Genomic DNA, 24392 nt, shown 5'->3' with positions numbered 1-24392 from the left:
ACACACAACTGCCTGCACTTTTGAACTGTTCTTGGAGATGGCGCTGTGGAGCTGTCATGATGAGCTCTTGCAGATAATAATAATAATAATAATAATAATAATAATAATAATAATAATAAATATATTTAGACCCCACCCATTTGGGCAGCTCCCAACAGAATATTAAAAACATGATAAAACATCAAACATTAAAAACTTCCTTAAATAGGGCTGCCTTCAGATGTTTTCTAAAAGTCAGGTGGTTGTTTATTTCCTTGACATCTGATGAGAGGGTGTTCCACAGGGTGGGTGCCACTACCGAGAAGGCCCTCTGCCTGGTACCACTACACTACTATTGCTTACTAAAGACTTGGGGAAGGAATGATGAAGGAAACCCCACCTTATACACACCTTTGACAAAGCCAGAGAGTCTATGTGGGGCTGAAGACATGTATCCTTCTGATCCGTGCTGGAGTTGTACAGAATGTTTAGATGCTGCAAAAATGTGCATCTTGAGCATTTTTTCCTCCTTTAGGATTTGAACACAGAAAAAAGCTCTCGTGTGTGCAAGCTGTGGATGCTGGCCTGCCTTCTTCCACCCGGTTAGCAGAACCATTGATTTAAAAGCCAAACCAATCTAAAAACAATAAAAAAATTGCAGGGTGATGAAAAGCTGCTGCGAGAGACGAATCATATGGGACTTCAGAGACTGGAGAGGTTTCTCTCTAATCACTGATTTGCACAAATAACTTCATACTAGCCTCTTTGTGTTCAGGACCACCTCCCCTTCCCAGGTTGACTTGCAGAGACTTCCATGGATGGCTCAGCGAGAGTTGCACGGAGCGAACACTATGAAAGAAATCATGCTTCAGTGAAGTCAGTGGAAACAATTGAGTGGGGACAGGATTCCTTCCAAAATTCTTGCTGGCAGCCACACAGTTTCAACAGCCTCTTTCTGTGTGTGGGATGTCAAGAACATCACACCCTTTTGCCAGACGATGAAATGATGGATTTCAAGGCCTGCGCTACATCCACGATAGATAACTATTGGACTGAAGCATGTATGGTCCTCTAGCTGGTTTAGACAAGCATGGCCAGTGGTGAATGGCGATGAGAGTTGGACTAAGAAGAAATTGCCACAATGATCAAGGGTCAATCTTTTTCTCTACCCCAGGCAACAATAATCCCTGGCACACAAATGAGACTGTCTGAACAGGTAAAAGATATCGGTGACAAAGCGTGTTCTCACTAGCAGAGAGCACGTGTTGCGGTTGGGGAGCAGGCCACCATCATGATTAGGCAAATTTGGAGAACCAAGCTGGTAGGGGGTTAAATTGGGTTGCTGGGGATTTTTTGGTGTTGCTAATTTAGAGGAGGAGTCAGAGTCTATAAATTGAGGAGTAGGATTAGGGGACGTCCTCTTGGCCGTTTTGCATCGGATCAAGGAGCTCTTTGGTCTGAGACGGTTGTATTTTCCATTCTATTGCTTCCTATTGCCCCCCTTCCTTTATTTCTACCGGATTTTATTGTTCCTCATTAATTTAATTTCTTGGCTTAAGTTCATTGTGGGTTCTTTTCCTTAGGCAGGGGGGGTGCCCCCTCCCTAGTCAGGGAGGTTTCTCTTCGATTGCGCCGTCCCAAGCCGCTTCTAGGGCCGCGGAGTGCGGCCGAGCAGCTTACCCCCCCCCCATCGCTTTCGCGTACTGCGGGAGTACCCTGCACCCGCCCGGGGGGTCGCTCCGCGGCTCCGAAGCCTCGGCGCGCAGCCGGCTTCCACCCTTCCTCCCCCCCCCCACATTCCCTCCACCGTCTCCCTCTGAAGGGAGGCCCTAATTGCGGGGATCGCCCGTGGCTTTTGAGCCGCGGAGCGCTCCCAGTCCCCTTCCTCCCCCATCCTTCTCCCTAATTTTGACTTACCTTCCCCCTCTCGAGCCGGCTCCTGGGTGGTTGTGCTGCCTGGCGCGTCCCCGTCGCTCCGGCGGCCTGAAAATAAAATTAAATAAATAATTGTGCGGGCTAACAGCGGGACCGCGCGGCGCGGCCTGCGCCTGCTTTAGGTGGCCTCCATTACTTTAAAAAGCGGCAGGCGCCGCTTGAGGGTGGTTTGAGGCCTTCAGGGCTTCCTGGGGCCTCGGAGCGGCCTGCGCCTGTGGAGGAGCCTTGCTGCGTCAGGGCCCTCCATTGCTGATCCGTTGGCGCTGTGAATTGGCCTGCGCCCCCTTGTGGCCGGTTGCAGTGATTGCAGCCTGCCTACTCTGGAGCTCCCCTAGTGGCCTTACCGGTATTGCAGCCGGCCTGCTCCTGAGCTCCCCTGGTGGCCTAGTTGGTATTGCAGCCTCATATCCTTTAGTGGACAGGCTGTCATAGCGCCACCTGCTGGTGGATCTGCTTATTGCACCATTGCAATTGTTTTGGTGGAATTTCTCATTTTCTTATAGGTTTCCTTATTGGAATTGACTGAATAATCCCTCTTTTGTGTGGTTGAGCCCTTAATCGGGCTGACTACTCTTCTTTCCTTGCCGGCTGGTTTGGTAGGCCTGTAATAATTTTGCATTAAGGATTTTAATTAGAATTTTAATTTTGTGCCTGGTTCTACTGAAGTTATTTGTCTCTAGGTTTGGAGTTATTGGTTCAAGTGCTAGCGTGTCAGGCCTGTTTACTCATTAACAGTTTGGAATTTTCTACTTTTATTTTCTTGTTGCTTAGCAGGTATGGCTCCAAAGCGGGACTCAGCTCGCCCTGGTCCATCTTCCACTGCAAAACGGCCTATTAGAGGCCCATCGCAGGCGTTACGCTCACCTGTGACAAGACAACCAGAAGGACGAGTGCAGTCCCTGGTGTCCAGCATGGCCGGCGATCCTGCGGCCTTATCTCGCTTCGCGGCTAATCTGGATGGCTTTCTACAGCAGTGTTCCAGTCAGCCGTCCACGTCGACAACACCGCCTCATCCTGTGGGAGCATCATCGCCGGTCTTGTCGTCATCTGAGGAGGATGAAAGTGGGGGATTGTTGCCTGTGGTGGGGGGAAGTGACCCCCAGCCGACACATCCCCAGTGCATACCTGCTGCTCGTGGCAGGGCACGGAGGTCCCATCCTTCGCGGAGACCTTCGGGGAGGGGGGCCCATTCGGTCTCTTCTTCCCGTCATGGTAGGTTAGTGCTGCCTACCGTTGAGGCAGCTTCTGTTCCTGGTCCCTCACGGGTGGTTTCTTCTCCATCGGCCCCAGGTCTCTCTTGGCCGGATCAGGAATCGGAATCTTCCATTGAGGACAGCTTACCGGTTCCGGCCAGGAAGTCCTCGGGTGGGAGGCGTCGCCGCAGGAAGTCTTCCCGGAAGCATGCAAAGCGAAGGAGGGATGACTCCTCTACTTCTTATACCGGTACGTCATCTTCTAGTTCTGACGAGGAGTCGGGTAACTCACTGGAACTTTACTGGGGCTTTGGCGAATCCGCATCGGGGCTTCCTAGGTGGGCTTGGGAACGCCGGTCCAACACGCATCGGGCTAGGTATGGTATCGTTCAGGAATGTTTGGATGGCGTTTTGGTGCCAGACGTTAAAGTATCCACCAACTCCGCCAGAGACGTTGTTCCTGGTTTGCACCTGTCATCGAAGGTGCGCTCTAGGATTTTGGATGGTCGATACGTAGACATGTTTAAGTTGGCCCCACCCTCGGAGGACCAAGAGAAGAGTAGTTCTTCCAAAAAGCGCCAGGGGGTTCCTAACGCAGACCGTTCGTTCGAGCTTTGGCTTGATTGTTTCCAGGTCTTTGCTGGTGTGGTAATGGCTGCTTATCCCCGGAGATCTCTTCATTTAATGGTTTATTTGTCTATCGTTCGCTCGGCATTCACCAGAGCAGGTGAAAAAGCCGCGATAAAATATGATGAGGCTTTCCGGCGCCGCGCAGCAAGAATTCCGTCTGCTCGCTGGGATCGGAAAGATCTTGACGTATGGACCACCCACGTGGCCCCCCTTATTGATAAAAAAGCTCCTGAGCAGCAGAAGCCTAAGACAGGGGTGTTAAAAACTGGCCGCCGCCTGTTATGCTGGGACTTCAACAAAGGGTCTTGTAATCGACAGGGGTGCAAATTCGCCCACGCCTGCGAAAGATGCAATGGCTCGCATCCCACTTCCTCTTGTTTTGCAGGCCGGCGGCCCTTTCGTGGGGGAAAAGGGGGTTCTCAGCAACCCCCAAAGCCCGCTCTTCCCGCAAGCACCGCGGGAACCGCAAAATAACTCGCTGACCTCTTTAGCTTTTACACCTATTCGCCTGGAGGTTTTGTTAACATGGTTGAAGTCATACCCCAATAGGGAGGCTGCAGATTATTTGGGTAATGGTTTTTCTCAAGGTTTTCGGATTCCGGTAGTTGAGTCGCCTGTGGCAAGGAATCCGGCTAATCAAAAGTCAGTTCGTGAGCTACCTCAGGTTGCTCGCAAAAAGATTGCAAAGGAGGTGGCCATGCGTCGGATGGCCGGTCCTTTTGTCACCCCTCCTTTTCAAAATTTGCATGTATCCCCGTTGGGTATTGTGCCTAAGAAGGCACCGGGGGAATTTCGTTTAATTCATAATTTGTCACACCCCATGGGCACGTCAGTTAATGACGTCATACCTCCTGAACTCTGCTCAGTGAAGTACGCATCTCTTGATCAGGCAATCAAGTTGATTCGGAGCTTTGGCCATTCCGCATTATTGGCAAAATGCGATATCGAGTCAGCCTTTCGCCTTTTGCCAATTCATCCGGAAGATTTTTGGTTGCTGGGTTTTCAGTTTGAGGGCAACTATTATTTTGATAAAGCAATGCCGATGGGATGTTCAATTGCTTGTGCCGCTTTTGAATCCTTCAGTACCTTTTTGGAATGGGCTCTCAAATCAAAAACCGGCCTGAGCGGAGTCACTCATTATTTGGATGATTTTTTAGTGGCCTCGGCCTCTGATACTGGCGATTGCTCGGTGCTCTTGCAAGCTTTTGCCGATCTTACGCAGGAATTGGGTGTGCCCCTAGCCGCAGACAAGACCGAGGGTCCTTCGACTCGGCTTACCTATCTGGGTATCCTTTTGGATACTGTTGCTCAAACTTCTAGCTTGCCAAGCGACAAACTAGCAAATTTGAGGAGGGTAATAGAGGAGCTACTCCCGTTGAGGAAGGTGTCTCTTCGGCAGCTTCAATCGCTGTTGGGACACTTGAATTTTGCTTGTAGAGTGGTGGCGCCGGGGCGCCCCTTCTGCTCTCGCTTGGCCCGCCTCACCTCTGGGTTGAAAGCCCCGCATCATCGTGTGCGCCTCTCTAGTCAGGTAAAGGTCGATCTTTCTATTTGGTTGGAATTCCTTGAGGAATTCAATGGGGTGTCACTTTGGCAAGACACGTTGAACTTGCAGAATGACTTTCAAGTGCAGTCTGATGCTGCCGGTTCCCTTGGCTTTGGACTCTATTGGAAGGGTCGTTGGTGTGCAGAACGTTGGCCAAAGACCTGGCAAGGGGGAGAGATTACGCGGGACCTAACTTTTCTCGAGTTTTTTCCCATTGCAGTGGCAGTGCATTTGTGGGTCGAGGAGTTCAGGAACCGTCGTGTCTGCTTCTGGACCAATAATCAGGCAGTGGTGTCAGTGCTGGCCAAGCTGTCGTCACGCTCCCCCCGGGTGTCGGCCCTTTTGCGGGTTTTTGTGTTGCATTGCTTACGTAATAATATAGTTTTTTCAGCACGTTTTGTCCCCGGGGTGTCTAACGAAATTGCTGATGCTCTGTCCCGTTTTCAGATGGAGCGGTTCAGACTCCTGGTTCCAGAGGCTCGGATACGTCCGGAATGTTTCCCGGAACATCTCTGGAGCCTTGGCAGCAATTAGTGTTACAGGGAGTAGCGGCATCGGTCTCCCCTTCTACCTTACGTTCATACACAAAAGTGTGGGGTGATTTTGTGACATTCATGCAGCGATCTGCCTGCGACTTAAAACGGGCTTCGCCCACGTCTGCGCAGGTGTTGAGCTATTTAGCACATTTATTTCAGCTGGGCAGGGCAGCCAAGACGATTAGGATACATGCTGCTGCTATAGCATTCTTCTGCAAGGTATTCTTTGATAAGGATCCTTGTGCGAAGTTCATAGTCCGCAAAGCTTTGGAAGGATGGAGTAGACTTTGTCCTTCCCGCCCAGCAAGTCGGCTACCCATATCTTTTGATATGTTGTGCGTAATGCGCAGAAAGCTGCGGGTGGTGTGCTGGTCCGGCTATGAGGCTCGACTCTTTTCGGCCGCCTTTTCGATCGCCTTTTTCGGTGCCCTAAGAGTGGGCGAAATTGTGGTTGAGGTTCTTAGGGATGGCCGTACACGGGGCCTTTTGTTGCAGGACGTGCGGCTGTCTCCTGTGGAACTTCAAATCACAATAAGGCACTCGAAGACGGATCAGAGGGGCAGGGGTGCACTCATTCGTCTCCCGGCTACTGGGGAAGCGGGCCCTTGCCCTGTGAAGGATGTCAGGAGGTACCTGTCCATCCGCACCCCTGGGGATGGTCCACTACTTAGGCATGAGGATGGTTCGCCCCTTTCGAGGCAACAGTTTGCGAAAATAATGCGGAAAGCAATTGTGGCGGGTGGCGGCATGGCTAATGATTTTGCCCCACACTCGTTTAGGATAGGGGCTGCCACTACGGCAGCACATTGGGGCTTGTCAGCAGCCAGGATAAAGGAGTTGGGTCGATGGAAGTCGGGAGTGTTCAAGAATTACATCCGTTAGACGGGGACCTCACATTATTTTGTTTCTTTATATTAGGTTTGGCGCCTGTCCGCATATGGATGGTGGGGCACAGCATCGTCCATTGGGCTGGTGTCGCCGCGCGGCAGTCGCGAATGGGTCCCGGTCTCGGCCTTCCTCATCATGTTCGGGTGTCCTGGCTGTCCAGAAGGGGAATGCGTTGGTCGGAGCTCCTGCCTCGGATTCGGAGGCAGTTGCTATGGGAAGAACCCCCGTCGGCCATTGTGGTACATCTGGGCGAGAACGACTTGGTTTCTTTGGACTGTCGTTCACTGCGTGCTGCCATTTTATTGGACTTGGAGACGCTGCGAGCTATGTTGCCGGCAGCGAAAATTTTTTGGTCAAGGCTGCTTCAACGGCGCTCTTGGAGGGGCAGTCATTGCCCGGCCGCCATTGAGAGAGCCAGGAGTCGCATCAATACTGCGGTAACAAAAAAGGTCTTGGAGTTGGGCGGGGATGTGATATTTCATACTGAAATTTCTTCCCAGAGGCCATCCCTATTTCGAGATGATGGCGTGCACCTTTCGGCTTCGGGTAATGAGGCCTGGATAGGTGCGGTGGTGGTCAAGCTGAGGTCTTGGCTGGGGTTGTGAGTGGTTGGCCCGTGGGCTCCATGGCGGTTAGGCATTGGTTAAATTGGTGCTTGGAGGGGTAAGGTGCCTATCCCTCCAAATGATGCGAATGGGAATTCCGTTAAAGGAATCCAGGGGCTTGCCATTCTTTCGTCCTTGTCCGTGGTGCCGGGCTTGGGCCGTGCAAGCCCCACCGGAACATGAGGGTGAGAGGTGTTGGACTGAATTCCCAGCCTCATTTCTCCCCAACAATTGTTTCCCACGCTGGCTTCCGGTGGTGCCCGGAAGTTTCAGCTCTGTCCTCGGGGGCAAGGACAGATAGTCATAACCAATGCCTAAGCAACCACTCACATTTGCTGTATTTTAATAAAGTTGTGGCCAAAATTATGCCAAAAACCTAAAACAAAAATGAACGTGTGCTGTGTGAATTTTTGGGGGGTGGCACGGCGGAACTCAACACGCAAAGCGTGTTCTCACTAGCAGAGAGCACGTGTTGCGGTTGGGGAGCAGGCCACCATCATGATTAGGCAAATTTGGAGAACCAAGCTGGTAGGGGGTTAAATTGGGTTGCTGGGGATTTTTTGGTGTTGCTAATTTAGAGGAGGAGTCAGAGTCTATAAATTGAGGAGTAGGATTAGGGGACGTCCTCTTGGCCGTTTTGCATCGGATCACCCGCCCCCCCTCCCTTTTATAGGGTGGTTCTTGGGTTCAATTGACCTTGCTCTGCCTGTCATGGGGTCGTTCGCATTGGTGCGGGGGCCCAGTAGGAATTTTCCCATATGGCTGATTAGTGTGTGCCTTTGGGTTTTGCCTACTGCTTAGCAAATCGTCACAACTTGTAAGGTTGGCGGTTAGGCATTGGTTAAATTGGTGCTTGGAGGGGTAAGGTGCCTATCCCTCCAAATGATGCGAATGGGAATTCCGTTAAAGGAATCCAGGGGCTTGCCATTCTTTCGTCCTTGTCCGTGGTGCCGGGCTTGGGCCGTGCAAGCCCCACCGGAACATGAGGGTGAGAGGTGTTGGACTGAATTCCCAGCCTCATTTCTCCCCAACAATTGTTTCCCACGCTGGCTTCCGGTGGTGCCCGGAAGTTTCAGCTCTGTCCTCGGGGGCAAGGACAGATAGTCATAACCAATGCCTAAGCAACCACTCACATTTGCTGTATTTTAATAAAGTTGTGGCCAAAATTATGCCAAAAACCTAAAACAAAAATGAACGTGTGCTGTGTGAATTTTTGGGGGGTGGCACGGCGGAACTCAACACGCAAATCTCTGACTCAGGCTATGCACCCATTATCAGCTTAAATTGCAGTGAGGTTATTTCCCCCTGCTGTGTTTCAAGTAAGGTTTGCATATTGCTGTTCATGCCAGAGAGGGGTAGGGATAGTTTCACCTGGTGTGCATTACCTGTTTGATTTCCCTATACACACCTCGGCTTAACTGCAAAGGGAATGTGTCTTGTTTTTTCAAAACTCATCAATTAGCAGCAGTGCAGTTATTCTAGAAAAATAAAGGGGACAGAACACACCATGAATGCCTTCCTTGTTCTCTTATAATCACAGTGGCACCCACATGAGAAGTGCCAGAACTGAGTTCTGGTGAGTTTCGGCTGGAAAAAAAGCCCTGATTAGCAGTATTCTTTATGAAACAAAAGGATAAATATGGATTGTGGCTAATGTCATGCATACTCAGCTTCAAACACCCTCAGAAGGTGCCCCTTCCTTTAAGACGTGACACATATTGTGGTAATATTTCCACTCTTGAAGTCCAGGTGGTACTTTCTATAAAACAATATACTTTGTAAATCTGGCATCCTTACTAAACTCACGAGGAAAAAGCAAAAAGAAAAAGAAAAAAAGAAAAAGAAAAAAAAGAAAAAAAAGGGACAAATACTAATTGTGACCAGAGATGTAAGAGATGTTTGAATGAGATCCATGCTAGAGATTGCCAGAGATCTGTGGCAATTTTAAAAGAAAATGACACAAGAGGAATGTTGCGGAATGTTAATCCTCCCGTGTCCATCTTAGGCATGTCTGTGCAGAAGCAGAGGCAGCCTGGGTAGCAGGGCAGAGCTCAGGAGCCTCTCTCCTGATGCTGGTAACCCTAACGCTAACCTGGGCAGGGTGACAGCAGGGCAGGGCTAAGGCTGAAATTGTGCAGGTGCTGGATTGGCTCTGCTGGTGTATCCACACAGGTATGCTAGGTTGTCCTGCCCCAACCCCGCCCCAGTAAATTCCCTTTTCAATTTCTTGTTCTATTTAATAATTACAATGAAATGTTTTCCCCAACAGTAAGCAAGCAATCCACTGACAAGGGCTGCACTTTGTCCCAAAGCAGTGCTTTGAGATTTTTTATTATTATTATTATTATTATTATTATTATTATTATTATTATTATTATTATTTAGTGAATTTATTTACCACCCTATATCTGGAGGTCTCAGGGTGGTTCACAGAACAAAATCAAAATATAAAACCACAAAATATATAATCAAAATAAAAACAACAACCCATTCCCCCCCCAAAAAACCCAGACTACATTTTAAAAAGGGTATAGGATGTCAATCAAATCAACCCAAGGCCTGTTTGAAAAGGAACATTTTTGCCTGGCACCTAAAGTTGTATCATGAAGGCACCAGGCGAACCTCCCTGGGGAGAGCATTCCACAGATGGGGAGCCACTGCAGAGAAGGCCTGTTCTTGTGTTGCCATCCTTTGGTTGTCTTGAGATCACATGTACTGGGTCTAATTCAGCAATAAAGCACAGTTGCTTTGCAGCTAATATGCCTTTATAATAACTCTGAAACATTAATGATTTCTCTGATAGGAAGAGTCAGTAGGGCAAGGTTGTGTCTCTTACCTCGGGGGTTTTCTTATCATCAACACTGTATAGGTCCTAGTAAACTCAGCTTTAGCAGAGGTAGAAACCTAACTTCTGTTAGTCATATCTAGGCTGCCACAGCTTTCCCTCAGTCTGTACAGTTCCTGTATTTCTGCTGTGTGACTCACTTTCCACAGGTCTTGACACCGGCTTTCTGGTACCTATATCTGTTTTTCTCAAGCCACAATGACACATTTTTTTTACAGAAGGTTCCAGGTCACAGCACTGTGCAGGACAGGAATTTCCCTTCTGAATAATCAGTGTGAATAATAATATATTTTTACAATTTTAGGGGATCAAGAATTCAGTAAAATTCTTGATTCTGAAAAAAAAAAAATCCATTATAGTTTCAACAGAAACACGCTGACTTCCTAGCTTTGGTTTTAATCAGGTTCAATCTACCTTTATTAAAATCTGTTGTCTTTTTCTCTCTGACAGGAAAGTGGAAATCCTATATTCAAAAGACTATCACATTGCTGGATCCCTGGGTACAGTGGGATGAAAGTCTGGCTAACCAGGCTGCCAAGATATCAAGATATACTTGGCTATAATGATGCACAAAGGATCTCATTTTGTGATTTTTTACCTCTGCTTTAAAACTAAACAGATGGCACAATGGCAGGAGCTGCGAGGGAAAGCTGAACAACAGACTTTTCTGAACTCCGACCAGTATTACAGCCAAGATCAAATGTGCCCAGGGAAATGGAGGAAACTCCACAGCCAAAAGCGCCAATGGCAAGAATTTGTTCTGGCTGGCTGTGTGTGTGTGTGTGTGTGTGTGTGTGTGTGTGTGTGCGTGCATATTTTCCAAACCAAAGTGCTGATACTCATATATTGATAAAAGGCCTGTGGGTGCCAGCAAATGGCTTAGGGTGATATTCTCTCTGATTAGAGTGATCTATTTCCCCCCTGCTTGATACTGTAAATATTGAGGTTGGTGAGAATATATCATGATCTGGTGCTTGACATTAATGGGAATCATCTTCTCATGATGTCAGCTGCCTAGATCAAACATGGAGTTCTAAATGTTAATATGGGTAGAGTTTGGGATATTTGGGGGGGGAAAGAAAGAGCTAAACACTTTGGAAGTTTTAATTCATTTTGTACTTTCAGTTAGGAGAAGAAAGCAAAGCAGACTGCTTTGTGGTATTTTTATTGGCCTCTCTGAATCAAAGAAGGATTATGTTTCTCATGGGAGAACTTAATTTTGCAAGTTTTCCAGATATCTCAAGAGCCAAAAGGTTGACATAGATTTAGATATCTTTCCGAAACAATAGTCCAACTTTTAAAAGGTATTTCCCCGCTTTACTACCACATGGATTCAACTGATCCATCTATATGGTATGGTTATGTTTTATGGCAAAGCCCACTGCACCATTCTTGCTATAAATAGAAACCTACTGAACCATGTAAAAATCCTGAACTATTTTCTTACCCCATTCTCTGTAATGGTAAGGTTGGCGCATGAGTCAATGGTGATCTCATTTATGACTAACCACAAAGGGCAAGGCTAACCTCATGGACACTGCAGTTGCTTTCACTTATGCCACAGCAGCAATGGAGAACTTGTGGCCTTTGAAATGTTGATGGACCACAGCTCCCATCATCCCACACCATTACCCAAGTTGGCTGGGACTGATAGAAGCTGAAGTCCAGCAAAATCTGGAGGGCCACAGGTTCTCCAGACCTGACTTTTGAGTTGAGTTGCTGAGGGGACAACGTAGCTGCTATTGCCTTCTCTGCTGTTGTTAACTCCATGGGCTCTAATTCTCCTGCAGTTTGGGGAAAGGCCTGTGGGTCATTGGCAAGATACATGTTTTGCATACACCAGGTTCTAAGTTCAGTAACTGGCAACTCCATATCACAGCCTCTCAGCGAGCAGACCTGGGAAAGACCTCTGTCTGAGACCTTGGAGACCCACTGTCAGTCAGAAAGATGTACCAATAGTATGACTTCAAATGTTCATAGTCTCTAAAGTGAAAGTGAAGCATAGAAATGAATATTCTTCCTGAGATGTTATTTGCCCTGTGTCCATAACAGGATTCTGAGAGTGCTTCCAGACACTCATTATTTCTGAGTAGGACTCAATCACATTGAAGCTGTGGTGGCAGGAAGTTCACCCCCCACCATTCCCATTATCTGATGCAAATTAGCCTCATTAGTGGCTACTTGCAGCCAGGGTGGTGTGGGAAGAAGAAGAAGAAGAAGAAGAAGAAGAAGAAGAAGAAGAAGAAGAAGAAGAAGAGGAGGAGGAGGAGGAGGAGGAGTAGGAGTTTGGATTTGATATCCCGCTTTATCACTACCCGAAGGAGTCTCAAAGTGGCTAACATTCTCCTTTCCCTTCCTCCCCCACAACATACACTCTGTGAGATGAGTGGGGCTGAGAGACTTCAAAGAAGTGTGACTGGCCCAAAGTCACTCAACAGCTGCATGTGGAGGAGCAGGGAATCGAACTCGGTTCACCAGATTATGAGTCCTCTGCTCTTAACCACTACACCACACTGGGATAGACAGAACCTGTATATTTCCCCCTCTGCAGTGAATAGTGCCACCAGGGGATAGTTTGCACTGGCTTGGGACCCCTTTCACCATGTTCTCAGTCCAAACTACCCCTCTTCCTCCAGAACTTTTTTTAAAAATCTAGTAAAGAAGAAAATACTGGGAGACCTAATCCCAGATCTTCCATTTCACGTGTAGTTTGGCCCTAAGATGCAGCACTGCATAGTACAAATGTTACGGAAACATATGGTTTTTATTAAGCAATGTGAAATTCATAACTCTGAAAGCTATATTGACAAATAAAGAAGAAGAAGATAACATGAGAGCGGTTGTGGTTAGTGGTTTGTGGTTTCAATATATTTCAAAGCACTGATGAATGGTGAGAAAAGGAAGAAATTTGCATCCTTTGAAGAAGTCTTGAGAAGGTTCTGATAGCATTTACGAGCTGGGTGTACTGGGGTCAAGGCAAAGGTCTAAGAAAGGTAGCGGGAGTGGGGGAGAAAAATAAAAGAGAGAGAAAGAATAGGAGGGAGAGGTAGATTTGGAAAGGTCAGGATGATCTGGCGAGCTTTCTCTTTATAAAAGTTAACAAGGTCCCCACAAAAGAACAAAATGGAGACAGAAGTGGGAGGTATTTGTGACCTGAACTGAAAATGCAAAACAATCCAAAGTTTAAATGTGGATCTCTGGCACACACACCTTTCCCTCAAAAAAACTGGCCAGTAAATTAAATGTCTTGTCATAATAAGTTCTTGAACGTTCTCAGCTGTGATTTAAACCGTGCTCGACTATATGTTACAATAAATGTCAGAAACTCAAATATTGATATTACTGGTAGTTCTTGTCATTACTAGGCCAGAGAGAGAGATATATATATTTTTAAAAAATCTTCCATTTGTCAAGGCCAAGCAGATATTTTTGGCATAACTAATGTACAAACTTCATCCTCATTTCTATCAAGTCAACAATGATATTAAAGCTGGCAAGTACCCAAAAGAAATTTGAACATTTACTGGTAGATTTCAATAACCCCACAACCTTCAAAAATCACCCAATTTCACCAGTCATCAATAAGTAATCAATTCAGATTATTGCAGTTTGAGGCAACAATGAATTGTCCAAACACACAGTCCACAATGACAGGTAAAAATCCTTTATTTAGGTTTTAACCTTTTGTTGCATGGGAATCACACCAGGATACCTGTTGTGCTGGTCTTTTGACACATAAGATACACAGTTCACTTGTTCATTTCCCTGCAAAATTATTTTCCCCTTATGATTTTATGTTCTTACTATTTATTTCCTTTTTGGTCAGCATCTTCTCAAGCGCTGCAAGCCAATATCTCCCCAGAAGCAAGAAAAAATGGATTTATATTGAACTATAAGTTATTTTTTATGGTTCTGGGCAAGGTATAGTTATGGTTGCTCCAGGAATGCCAGTGGTAAATATAAAGCATTTGGCATCTCAGTTTGCAGCAAGTATTATGAGTACTGTACGTTATTAAGAGGGTTGGACTAAATGACCCTTGTGTACCTCTATGATTACAAGAGACTGAACTTGTTCAATTCATTTTATAGTAAACAATACACTTTGTAATTTGGTTTGGGTTCAGTGGACGAGTGCACCTGTAGGGCATATGTGAATGTGTAAAACCTACTCACGTTCACTTGAAAGGACACCATCAAGTTGTTCCAGATCTTCTGTTCTTTAATCTCTACTATTTAATACTCCTTTGGAAAGTTAAAAATACTTTCCCTTATTCATTTTCCTTCGTATTCTTTCAAACCCTTTCTCCTGAAAGGCTTTCAAAGGGAAGCAAAATGAACAACCCCTTAGCTGATTAAAGGAGCAAACTTTTCAAAACGCCGCTGTTGAGAGCTCTTCAACTGAAAGTAAAATTAACATCCAGCATAGTTGTCTGGCAGAACATGAGCTACTCATACGTCATCACACAACTATAAAAAGAGTTTCTCATTTTACATTCATATAAAATTGTGACGGTTTTATATGAAGAGGCACTATCTTGTCTTCAATCCTATTTAATATCTGTATGAAGCCAGAGTTGTCTGAAGTTATTTGCTCAGTCAGGGATGAGTTGGGCACAATGTGTCCCCAACCTTCCCTAACACCACTTATGCCCTGAATCCAGGACTCAGCCACAGATCTTCCCTGCTTTCTTTACAAGCCGCTGGGATAGGTTTTTAGGATTTGGGGGCAAGGCGACATTGATCTGCCGGTGACACTCAGCTCTATTTTCCTATAACATACGAATTGGGAAAGGTCATGCAGCTCCTGAACCTGTCCTGAGACGCAGTGGTGAGACAGATGAGGAAAAACAAGCTGACTTTGAATTCAGAACCACAGACTGAGGCATGAATCCAGAAGGTATGTATGAGCTTCACAATATTGGGCAATAAACTGAAGCTGTATGTGGAAAAGACAGAGGTGTTATGTGTCCCAAGTCTTCATGTCCAGGAGGTAGGGAGAAGGCCTTCTCCGGATGCGATTGGTCTCATTTTGAAGGATCAGGTCCATAGTTTGGAGGTGCTCCTGGACTCAGTCCTTTCACTGGAGGCTCAAGTGGCTAGGAATGCTTTTTCCCCAATTCTGGTTGGTTCACCAGCTACGGTTCCTATTGGAGAAAGATGACTTGGCCACTGAACTCCATGCTCTGGATTCTTGAAGTGTAGATTGGATTATTGTAATGCACTTGAAGATGACTCAAAAACCTGAGTTGGTCCAAAATGCAGCACCCAGATTGCTAGCTGGGGTTCCCATGTAAACATGTAAGCTGTTTTAAAACAGGTGCCAGTTCATTTCTGGGCCCATTTCAAGTTAGCATTTAAAGCCTTAAATATACCAGGCCCCAAATATCCGAAAGACTGCCTCCTTCCCTACAGGCCCTCTTGGGTGCTAAGATCAGCTGAGGGACCTGCTTGGTTGTTACGCCACCACCTGAAAATCGGGGGAGGGGTAGCACAGGATAGAGCATTATCTGTGGTGGCCTGTAGGCTGCAGAGCTCCCATTCACACTGAGGTACACATGGCACCTTTATTATACTCTTTTGCTGGGTGCTGAAGATGTATATGGATGTTGGTACTTGAAGTGTATATTTTTAGGATAGGGACCCACCTTAAATTTTGTAATTTTAAGTTATTTAAATCTGTTATTAATGTTATGTTATATTGTGTTTCAGTATAATATTTATTGCTAAAAGCTATAAGCCATCACAAATCGACACAAGCCACAATGTATAGAATACAAATAATTGGGTTAAAACTGCACTGCAACAACAGAAGAACAGACACACAAAAATGCAAAAATCACACATGGGTAAGTGAAGAACTCCACAACTCATACTCCCCATTTTGGTACTTGTCTTGGTGCCTGGCTCTCAACTTACTCGCAGCCAAGGCAAATTTTGCAACCAGTGCAGTAATAGATACATTATTGCCAGCCAGCAAAATAGAGATTTGACCAAGGGGAGGACGGCTGGAAAGAGAATGAAGGATGTAATCAAGGGATTTTTTACTAGGTGATAGTATATATATACAGTATATAAAGGGCATCGTAGCAAATAGTGTTGAAGTATTAATATTGTGTTTTAATTGTTGCCACCCAGCCTGGGACCTTGGGGTAAAGGATGTGTAACAAATTACAACAAAAAGTGCTATATATGTATATATCTTCTTCTTCCTCTCTGGCGATCACTCATAGCCGAGTAAGATTGACTTCCATGAACATAGTCTTAACAGTGAGTCCATAAGTGACTGTGGAGGCCAATTCTGGATCCACACATCCTTCCACATAAGATATAATCTTTATATATATAAACACTATATATGACTTACACCCCCCTTTTTTTACATGTATTTTACAATTAAGAGATTATAGTTTCTGGATTCATGCTTAAATTGGAGGACACCATGTTGTTGAATGTTGCTTTGAAGGAGCAGATGTGGAATGGCTTCCACTTCTCTTTTTTTGTTACCATGCTTTTTCCGCAGTCACCAAATACCTGTTCCATTAGTACCCTTTTTGTGTTTTATTCTGCCATCTACTGCATCTTAGTAGTACTGTGATCTGGCTTTTAAGACTGGAACACTTAAAAAAAAGTTTACTTCCACTGCCATCCAGTCACATCACCCATGATTATAGCCCTTGCATTCAAACCTTTCCGAGTGGCTGGCAGAGCCTAGAAGCCTGTATGCTTAAGGGTTTCTGTCATAGTGTGAGATAATGGGAGCAAGGCACCTTCTGAATGTTGCCATCCCTCAGAGCTCTCTGAGGGACAAAAAGCCTGCTCTGCCTTGGCATATAAGCTCCCAACCTCCCATTCTTTCGCAATATGATTATGAAAACAGATGCTTTTAAAAATTGATTGTGACAAGTGCTTATGAAAGGCTGAAGGGCTTGATGTATCTGCATACATTGTAAATGTGACATTTGTGAACTTTCTATGTCCATGATTGACACATGTTTCTCACCATGAGGATGTTTGCAATTGTGCCATATTGATATTGGTTAACTTCTAGACTTCATGGGTTCCTTTGCTTACATTACTTCCCCCCAAGCTCAGATGAGCTGTGTGGAGCCTGACACGAAGGGAAATTACTAATCTATACATGCTCAGAGGCATTTTCTTCATTATTGTGACTTTACATGGCAGGCCTAGTGCCAAATATTCAAAACAAATTTCAGAGCTCCACCCTCATCCAGGAGAGGATATTTGATAATAATTAACAGTTCAGTTATTGATCTCTTCTTGTCTGCTCTTGTCAGGCATGGCACCAATGCCAAACTGCCTGCCGTTTTAAATCTCCCAGTGTACTACTGAATTATGGGAAATATAAATGGTGGGTACCTTCCCAGTAGGGAGGGGAAAGAAATTCAATTCACGTTTAAAGGCAAACCTATCTAATTCTGAAACAAACTGAAGCAAACTGAAACAGGGTCATTCTTTGAAATTCTACCATCTCTGAATTTTGCAATGCAGTTTTCCAGCCAGGTTAGATGTACAAAAATGCATATGTTTGTGTGTGAAGTGTGCTGATAAATGCATATATTACTGAAAATAATATAATAGGAAAATATAATAGGTATTATATATGGGAGGACTGCTTGTGAAAATTTGTGTATGTGGCAAAAGGGCACATAAATATAAATATATATGAGGAGATATTAGAACCACAAGGTTGATTAATTTTCATGAGGACTTTAGAAAAAGCAAACTGATGGGGAAATGTGAAGGGATTAGGGGGGGGGGAATGGAACTGAGAGAAACCAAAATTGGACATATTTGCACATCCCTATTTCCCTGTTAACAGCTGCTGCTTCCAGATAAGCCAGGGGAAGTGAATAGGCAGATGACTATGTGTGGTTGCGACATGAGGGAGCCCACTTTGCTGTGGGGTGCTTGTATCCTTCCGCCATTACCAGTGCTGGTTCTTGAGCACTTTCTTCTTACTTGCATTCACTTTCCTCACAACATTTTCCAGATTCTCCCGCCCCTTTCGAAACGCTTCTCTCTGCCTCACACCGAGGTGATTGATGATTCTTCTTTATTTCTGTGTTCTTGCTCCCTCACAGGTTTATTCACCACTTGCAAGAGCCAACTCTTTGTTTAATTCCCCAAGATTAGCACTTTCCAATTCCAATTAGTTTACTTTTTGGAGGCCCGAGGAAGGAATGTGGGCTGCACAGTGTGTGCAGTGCATCTATGGGAGATTTTTTATAGCGATAAAAGTTTTCCATCAAATGCCTCAGCTTTTTACTCTGGCCACAATAGTTTAGCTAAGTGAGAAACACATTTTTCCAGCTGACTTCGTATTATTTTTATTTGTTGTTGCACATACCTAATCAACAGCTCCAGTTGGCAAAGCTCTTCCTGTCATAAATATGGAGACCAGACAAACTAAATAATCAATCATTGACTAAACAAAGTGTGTGTGGCTGGACAGAATGCCATTTATGCACGTTTATTTTGAATGGCAATTATTTCTTTCCCCATTACTCGAACATTCGCAACTTGTGAGGTTTTTCCTTCACTCACCGCCCACCTCTGTTTATAAGGTGCTTGCCACTATTTTGCTCCTAGGCCCGACCGCGCTGCTTGCAATTCACAAGTGAGTTAAGATGGAGTAATTTCACTGTGTAGTGACTTAGGGCCAGTTCACTCCTGTGGGAAACTCATTTTTACACGCATGGTCAAGTATGGACGTAGCCATCACTGTACATACATAGCTCAGTATGATGCTGATAATGCCAAAGTTGACATTTTGATCCCCGTAAAGGACAGCTGCGAAAGGGATGCGGGTGGCACTGTGGGTTAAACCACAGAGCCTAGGACTTGCCGATCAGAAGGTCGGCGGTTCAAATCCCCGCAACGGGGTGAGCTCCCGTTGCTCGGTCCCTGCTCCTGCCAACCTAGCAGTTCGAAAGCACGTCAAAGTGCAAATAGATAAATAGGTACCACTCCGGCAGGTAGGTAAACGACGTTTCCATGCACTGCTCTGGTTTGCCAGAAGTGGCTTAGTCATGCTGGCCACATGACCCGGAAGCTGTATGCTGGCTCCCTCGGCCAATAAAGCAGAATGAGCGCGGCAAACCCAGAGTCGGCCACGACTGGACCTAATGGTCTGGGGTCCCTTTACCTTTACCTTTAAAGGACAGCTGCATATTCCTGCATTGCAGGCAGTTGGACTAGATGATCCTCAGGGTCCCTTCTAACTCTATGATTCTGTGAGTTGGGGCCCAGGCAGTGTGCTTGTACACCAACATGTCCCATTATTGTGATGCCTGCCCTCGCATCACATACTACTTCATATATATGGTGCATAGTGCAAGAACCAGCTCTTCATGTAACATATAAGACTGCCAGTTTCCCTAAGGTGTGAGCCAGATCCTAAATTATTTATTAGTAACTGCTATTTTTAGGGGGGGACGGGACTCTAAGCAGCTCCAGATTTAAATCCAGCGACTCATTGCTTCCTGAATCAGGCTGGTCTGCTGATTTTTCTCGTTATTGTTTCTTGCTGTTATCTCAGCAGCACTATGCCATTGTGTACCTTTGGGAGGACAAAGTGCTGAAGGAACATGGTGGGCATGCCCTCTACAAAGAGCCTCCAGTGTGAGCCTCCAAGGGTCAGTCGGTAGTTTTTGCAGACTTCTCTGTACCCATGAATAATATAATAATAATAATAATTTATTATTTATACCCCGCCCATCTGGCTGAGTTTCCCCAGCCACTCTGGGCGGCTTTCAATCGAGTGCTTAAAAACAACACAGCATTAAATATTAAAAACTTCCCTAAACAGGGCTGCCTTCAGATGTCTTTTAAAGATTAGATAGCTGCTTATTTCCTTCACATCTGAAGGGAGGGCGTTCCACAGGGTGGGCGCCACTACCGAGAAGGCCCTCTGTCTGGTTCCCTGTAACCTCACTTCTCGCAGTGAGGGAACCGCCAGAAGGCCCTCAGCATTGGATCTCAGTGTCACTCTACGCAGACCAGGAAGCTGCACCCATGGCTATTAGTGAAGAGATGAATTATTTTCAGGCATATAAATGGGCTTTGAAAATTGAGCTATAGTTTAAACTGTGGTTGTTACACACCTGGTCATTATAATTGACAACTGAATACTGTCCGATCTCTCCCTCAATAAACCACCGAACCTCTCACCTACTTCCTTCCACAAACAACAATGAAAGGGAGAAGGTGCCTCTGCCTTTACCCATTCCTGCACCTAGCACACTGCTATGGCTGCCAGCCAAGTATCCAGGGTGTTGGCTTTCCAAGTGCTAAAACTTAATTTCTCCTCTCTCCTGGGAATCTGTGATAGTCACAGTAGTGAACCTTATTTCCTTATCAGTTTCTGTACCAAGTACTGAAGGCCACCCATTCATTATTAAGTTTCTTGAGGTGTGCTTGCAGATAAGATGCAACACCAGTGTCGGTAAAGGCTCTGCAAAACAACAATTGATCAAAATCTCCATGTACAGAAATGCAGCACCAGAAACAGTCCTCATTATGCCCAGGAAATTCATTAACACTGCTTTCAAACATTCCTAAGATGTGGCTGTGTGTGGTTAAATATCACTTATGCCTCCCCTAGCATTTCCTTTCATCAAGCTCTCCAGACTAGTAAAACAATGTTGTTGTTTAGTTCTTTAGTCATGTCTGACTCTTCATGACCCCATGGACCAGAGCACACCAGGCACTCCTGTCTTCCACTGCCACCCGCAGTTTGGTCAAACTCATGCTGGTAGCTTCAAGAACACTGTCCAACCATCTCATCCTCTGTCATCCCCTTCTCCTAGTGCCCTCAATCTTTCCCAACATCAGGGTCTTTTCCAGGGAGTCTTCTCTTCTCATGAGGTGGCCAAAGTATTGGAGCCTCAGCTTCAGGAACTGTCCTTCCAGTGAGCACTCAAGGCTGATTTCCTTAAGAATGGATAGGTTTGATCTTCTTGCAGTCCATGGGACTCTCAAGAGTCTCCTCCAGCACCATAATTCTAAACAAAACCCCTTCTCTTCTGATTCACATGCACTGTGCTATATTAGACTATTTATATATCTCTATTAACAGTGGAAATATTAGAGGACTAATATAGAACAATCTGCTCCATCTTCTGTGCTACAGGCCTTCAAATTTTTGAAGACAGATATCGTGTATGCCTTATTTTTCTCTTCTTCATGCTAAACTCATATATTTCAACCATTTCTCATAAAACGTACTGCCCTAACAACACTATATTTTAATGCAGGGGTAGACAACATGGTGTCCTCTAAGTGTTGTTGAGTTACAACTTCCTTCAGCCCCAACCAGAATGGCTAATGGCCAGAGATGATGAGACCTGTAGACTGGCAACATCCAGGGCACCACACTGACTAATGCTGCTTTAATATTTCTGGGTAACAGGGATGAGCACATGCACATTTTATTTCCTTTGCTCATTTCCTATTGCTGTCCTACTTCTACTACTTGTGATGAAAACTTGAATTTTGTCTTGGTATCTGCCTGGCTGGCTACTGTTTGTGAGGGGAAAGAAATAGCTGAGTTGATGGCACTGTTTGTGTGTGGAGTGTGTCCATGGGAGGAATTGGGAGGAAATGTTCCCTTTATGGTTTTGTTTACAATAAAAGGTTCAATAAAAATTAATTCTAGTTGCTCTACTGTTTTGGCAATTGTAGTTAAAATGGTTTTAAAAAGAAAAAAGCATGGGAAATGTGTACAATTTAAATACAGACTTTTCATGTATTCTTTAAAAAGAACAGCACAAAACAGGGCAGAACAGGCCTATGATTGAGTGCCAGGGAGACTGAAATGGGACAGAATTAGGCTATTCAGTATTATTATTATTATTATTATTATTATTATTATTATTATTATTAATATACTGCCCTATATCTGGGGGTCTCAGGGCGGTTCACAGAATAAAATCAAGATATAAAACCACAAAATATAAAATAAAAATAAAAACAACAACCCAATTAACCCTTACCCCCCAAAAAACACATTTTAAAAGGGCATAAGATGTAAATCAGATCAACCAAAAGCCTGGTTAAAAAGGAACATTTTTGCCCGGGTCTAAAGGTGTATAATGAAGGCACTAGGTGAACTTCCCTGGGGAGAGCATTACACAGATGAGGAACCACTGCTGAGGCGGCCTGTTCTCATGTTGCCACCCCCCGAACCTCTCAAGGAGGGGGCACATGACAGAGGGCCTCAGAAGATGATCTCAGGATCCGGGTAGGTTCATATGGAAAGAGGCAGTCCTTGAGGTATTGCAGTCCTGATCCATTTAAAGCTTTATAAGTCAAAACTAGCACTTTGAATTGGGACCAGAAACTAATTGGTAGCCAGTGTAGTTGGACCGGGATCAGTGTAGTATACTCAAACCGTCTTGCTCTGGTGAGCAACCTGGCCACTGAATTCTGCACCTGCCGAAGTTTCTGAACTGTCTCCAGAGGCAGCCCTACGTATAACACATTGCAGTAATCTAACCTTGAGGTTACCAGAGCATAGACAACTGTAGTTAGGCTATCCCTGTCCAGATAGGAGCATAGCTGGGCCACCAGCCAAAGCTGATGGAAGGCACTCTGGGCCACTGAGGCCACCTGAGCCTCGAGCGACAGAAAGGGATCCAGGAGTACCCCCAAGCTACGAACCTGCTCCTTCGGGGGAAGTGTAACCCCATCAAGAACAGGCGACCTCCCACCCATCTGGTCTAGGGAATCACCCACTAACAGTGCCTCAGTCCTATCTGGATTGAGCTTTAGTCGGTTGGCAGTACATCCTCAGCCCTTTCTTGGGAAAGTCAAAAAGAAAATCCTCACCAAATCTTTATGAGGTTAGCAGGCTGCCTCCCACCTTTATCTAGTGACTGACTGTACCTATAAGAGACAAAGGAATATGAGTCATATGGGTGGGAAGCCCAGAACAAGGAAGCTCTTAGACTTTGAACATGAACGTTACCTCTATTCAGACACAACTTCCTTACAAAACAAGATTGTGACTTTGATTAGTTTTAGCCACTTAGAGTATTCAGTATACCCCATTTTGTTTTCTCAGCTGCATTCGAGAAAGGTGCCCTGTGAACCTTTATCTTTGACACATCACTTTCTATTAGATGCGGGCACCCCCACCCCAACCAGGGAGGAATTTATTCAGCCTGCAGTCTCCCTCTTGGAACCGAGTCTACAGGCTGACCCTGTGGCTACAAGATTCTGCCTGCTTTTGTTTTTCTTTGTTTCTTCCTCATTCTTCTCCTTGCACGCATCTTACCTGATGAAAAGTTCTGGAGAACTTGAAATTTTGTGAAAATTTGGTTAGCCCTATTTTTTTTTAATTGCCTAACTGGATGTTGATGTTTTCCCCCCTTACAAACCCACACCTTTGCTTTTCATGTAGCAAGCGTCTTGTGAGTAGCTCCTGAGGACAGCAAGGCATGCCGAGTTTTTTCTTTATTTTAAACAAAAACAATGGGGCTTTACAATAGGGTGTGAAAGTAAATAACTCAACTGAAACTAGCAGAGGATTGGAATTTTTTTGGAGTTGCCGGGCGTGGTACCCTCTGTCCCTTATAATAATGGTTACTGTGTCTTTTGTATGACAGTTGGACAGGTTCCGGTTAATCATTTAGCTGAGAGGCTTTGTTTTCTCTGAAAGAGTCAAAGTTGTAGCCTACCTGTAAATGGGTGAGTTCCTCTCTGGCTCACCTTAGAATGCTGTCAGGTTATCCCAAGATAATTATTGAGAAAAGAGAGCAGGCTTTTCCAACATTCTCCATAAAAGCTGAGAAAAGCCAAGCACTAGGAAGATTGCTTCCACCCCTCCTTCCAAAAGCAGAATCATTCCCCAGCCCTCCCTACCAGTCCTCCCATTTCAAGCAATCTTGACCTTGTGAAAAATGGACAGGAGTGGAACTGGGAGCAGGAAGGGATCACTTAAAACTGGCTTGGACACTCCTGAACATGCTCAGCAGTGTCATTTCCTGTTGGGGTGCCTGTACACTACTTTTCTGTGCCCCTTGATTTAATGAATTGGACTGGGATGTATTATTTTACCTGTAAAAGTAAAATAGAAACAAATCATTTTTTAAAAATGAAAGCAGTTCCTTCTGCTTTCTTCAGACTCCCAATAACCACAGGCTGAAGGAAGTGGTTCCCTCTGCACACTAACCTGGGAGTAAGCTCAGCTGAACACAAGCAGGACTTAGGCAT

General features: G+C 45.3%; 2 protein-coding genes across 2 annotated transcripts; both read left to right on the top strand.

The window, feature by feature from the left end:
* The first annotated feature begins 2627 nt into the window (after positions 1–2627).
* On the top strand, positions 2628–7312 carry LOC144329090 (uncharacterized). Its single transcript, XM_077935600.1, has 2 exons — positions 2628–3357; positions 6738–7312. Exons 1-2 carry the CDS (start codon positions 2691–2693, stop codon positions 7310–7312), a joined length of 1242 nt encoding a protein of 413 aa, XP_077791726.1. The 5' UTR covers positions 2628–2690.
* Positions 3357–5895, top strand: LOC144328967 (uncharacterized). Its single transcript, XM_077934721.1, has one exon. The coding sequence runs from the start codon at positions 4090–4092 to the stop codon at positions 5815–5817; it is 1728 nt and encodes a 575-aa protein (XP_077790847.1). The 5' UTR covers positions 3357–4089; the 3' UTR covers positions 5818–5895.
* Positions 7313–24392: the final 17080 nt, after the last annotated feature.

The sequence above is a fragment of the Podarcis muralis genome, chromosome 10 (assembly GCF_964188315.1).
Source record: "Podarcis muralis chromosome 10, rPodMur119.hap1.1, whole genome shotgun sequence".
Lineage (NCBI taxonomy): Eukaryota > Metazoa > Chordata > Lepidosauria > Squamata > Lacertidae > Podarcis > Podarcis muralis.
The sequence above is the reverse complement of the archived record's forward strand: the minus strand, read 5'-3'. Positions and strand labels throughout refer to the sequence as shown.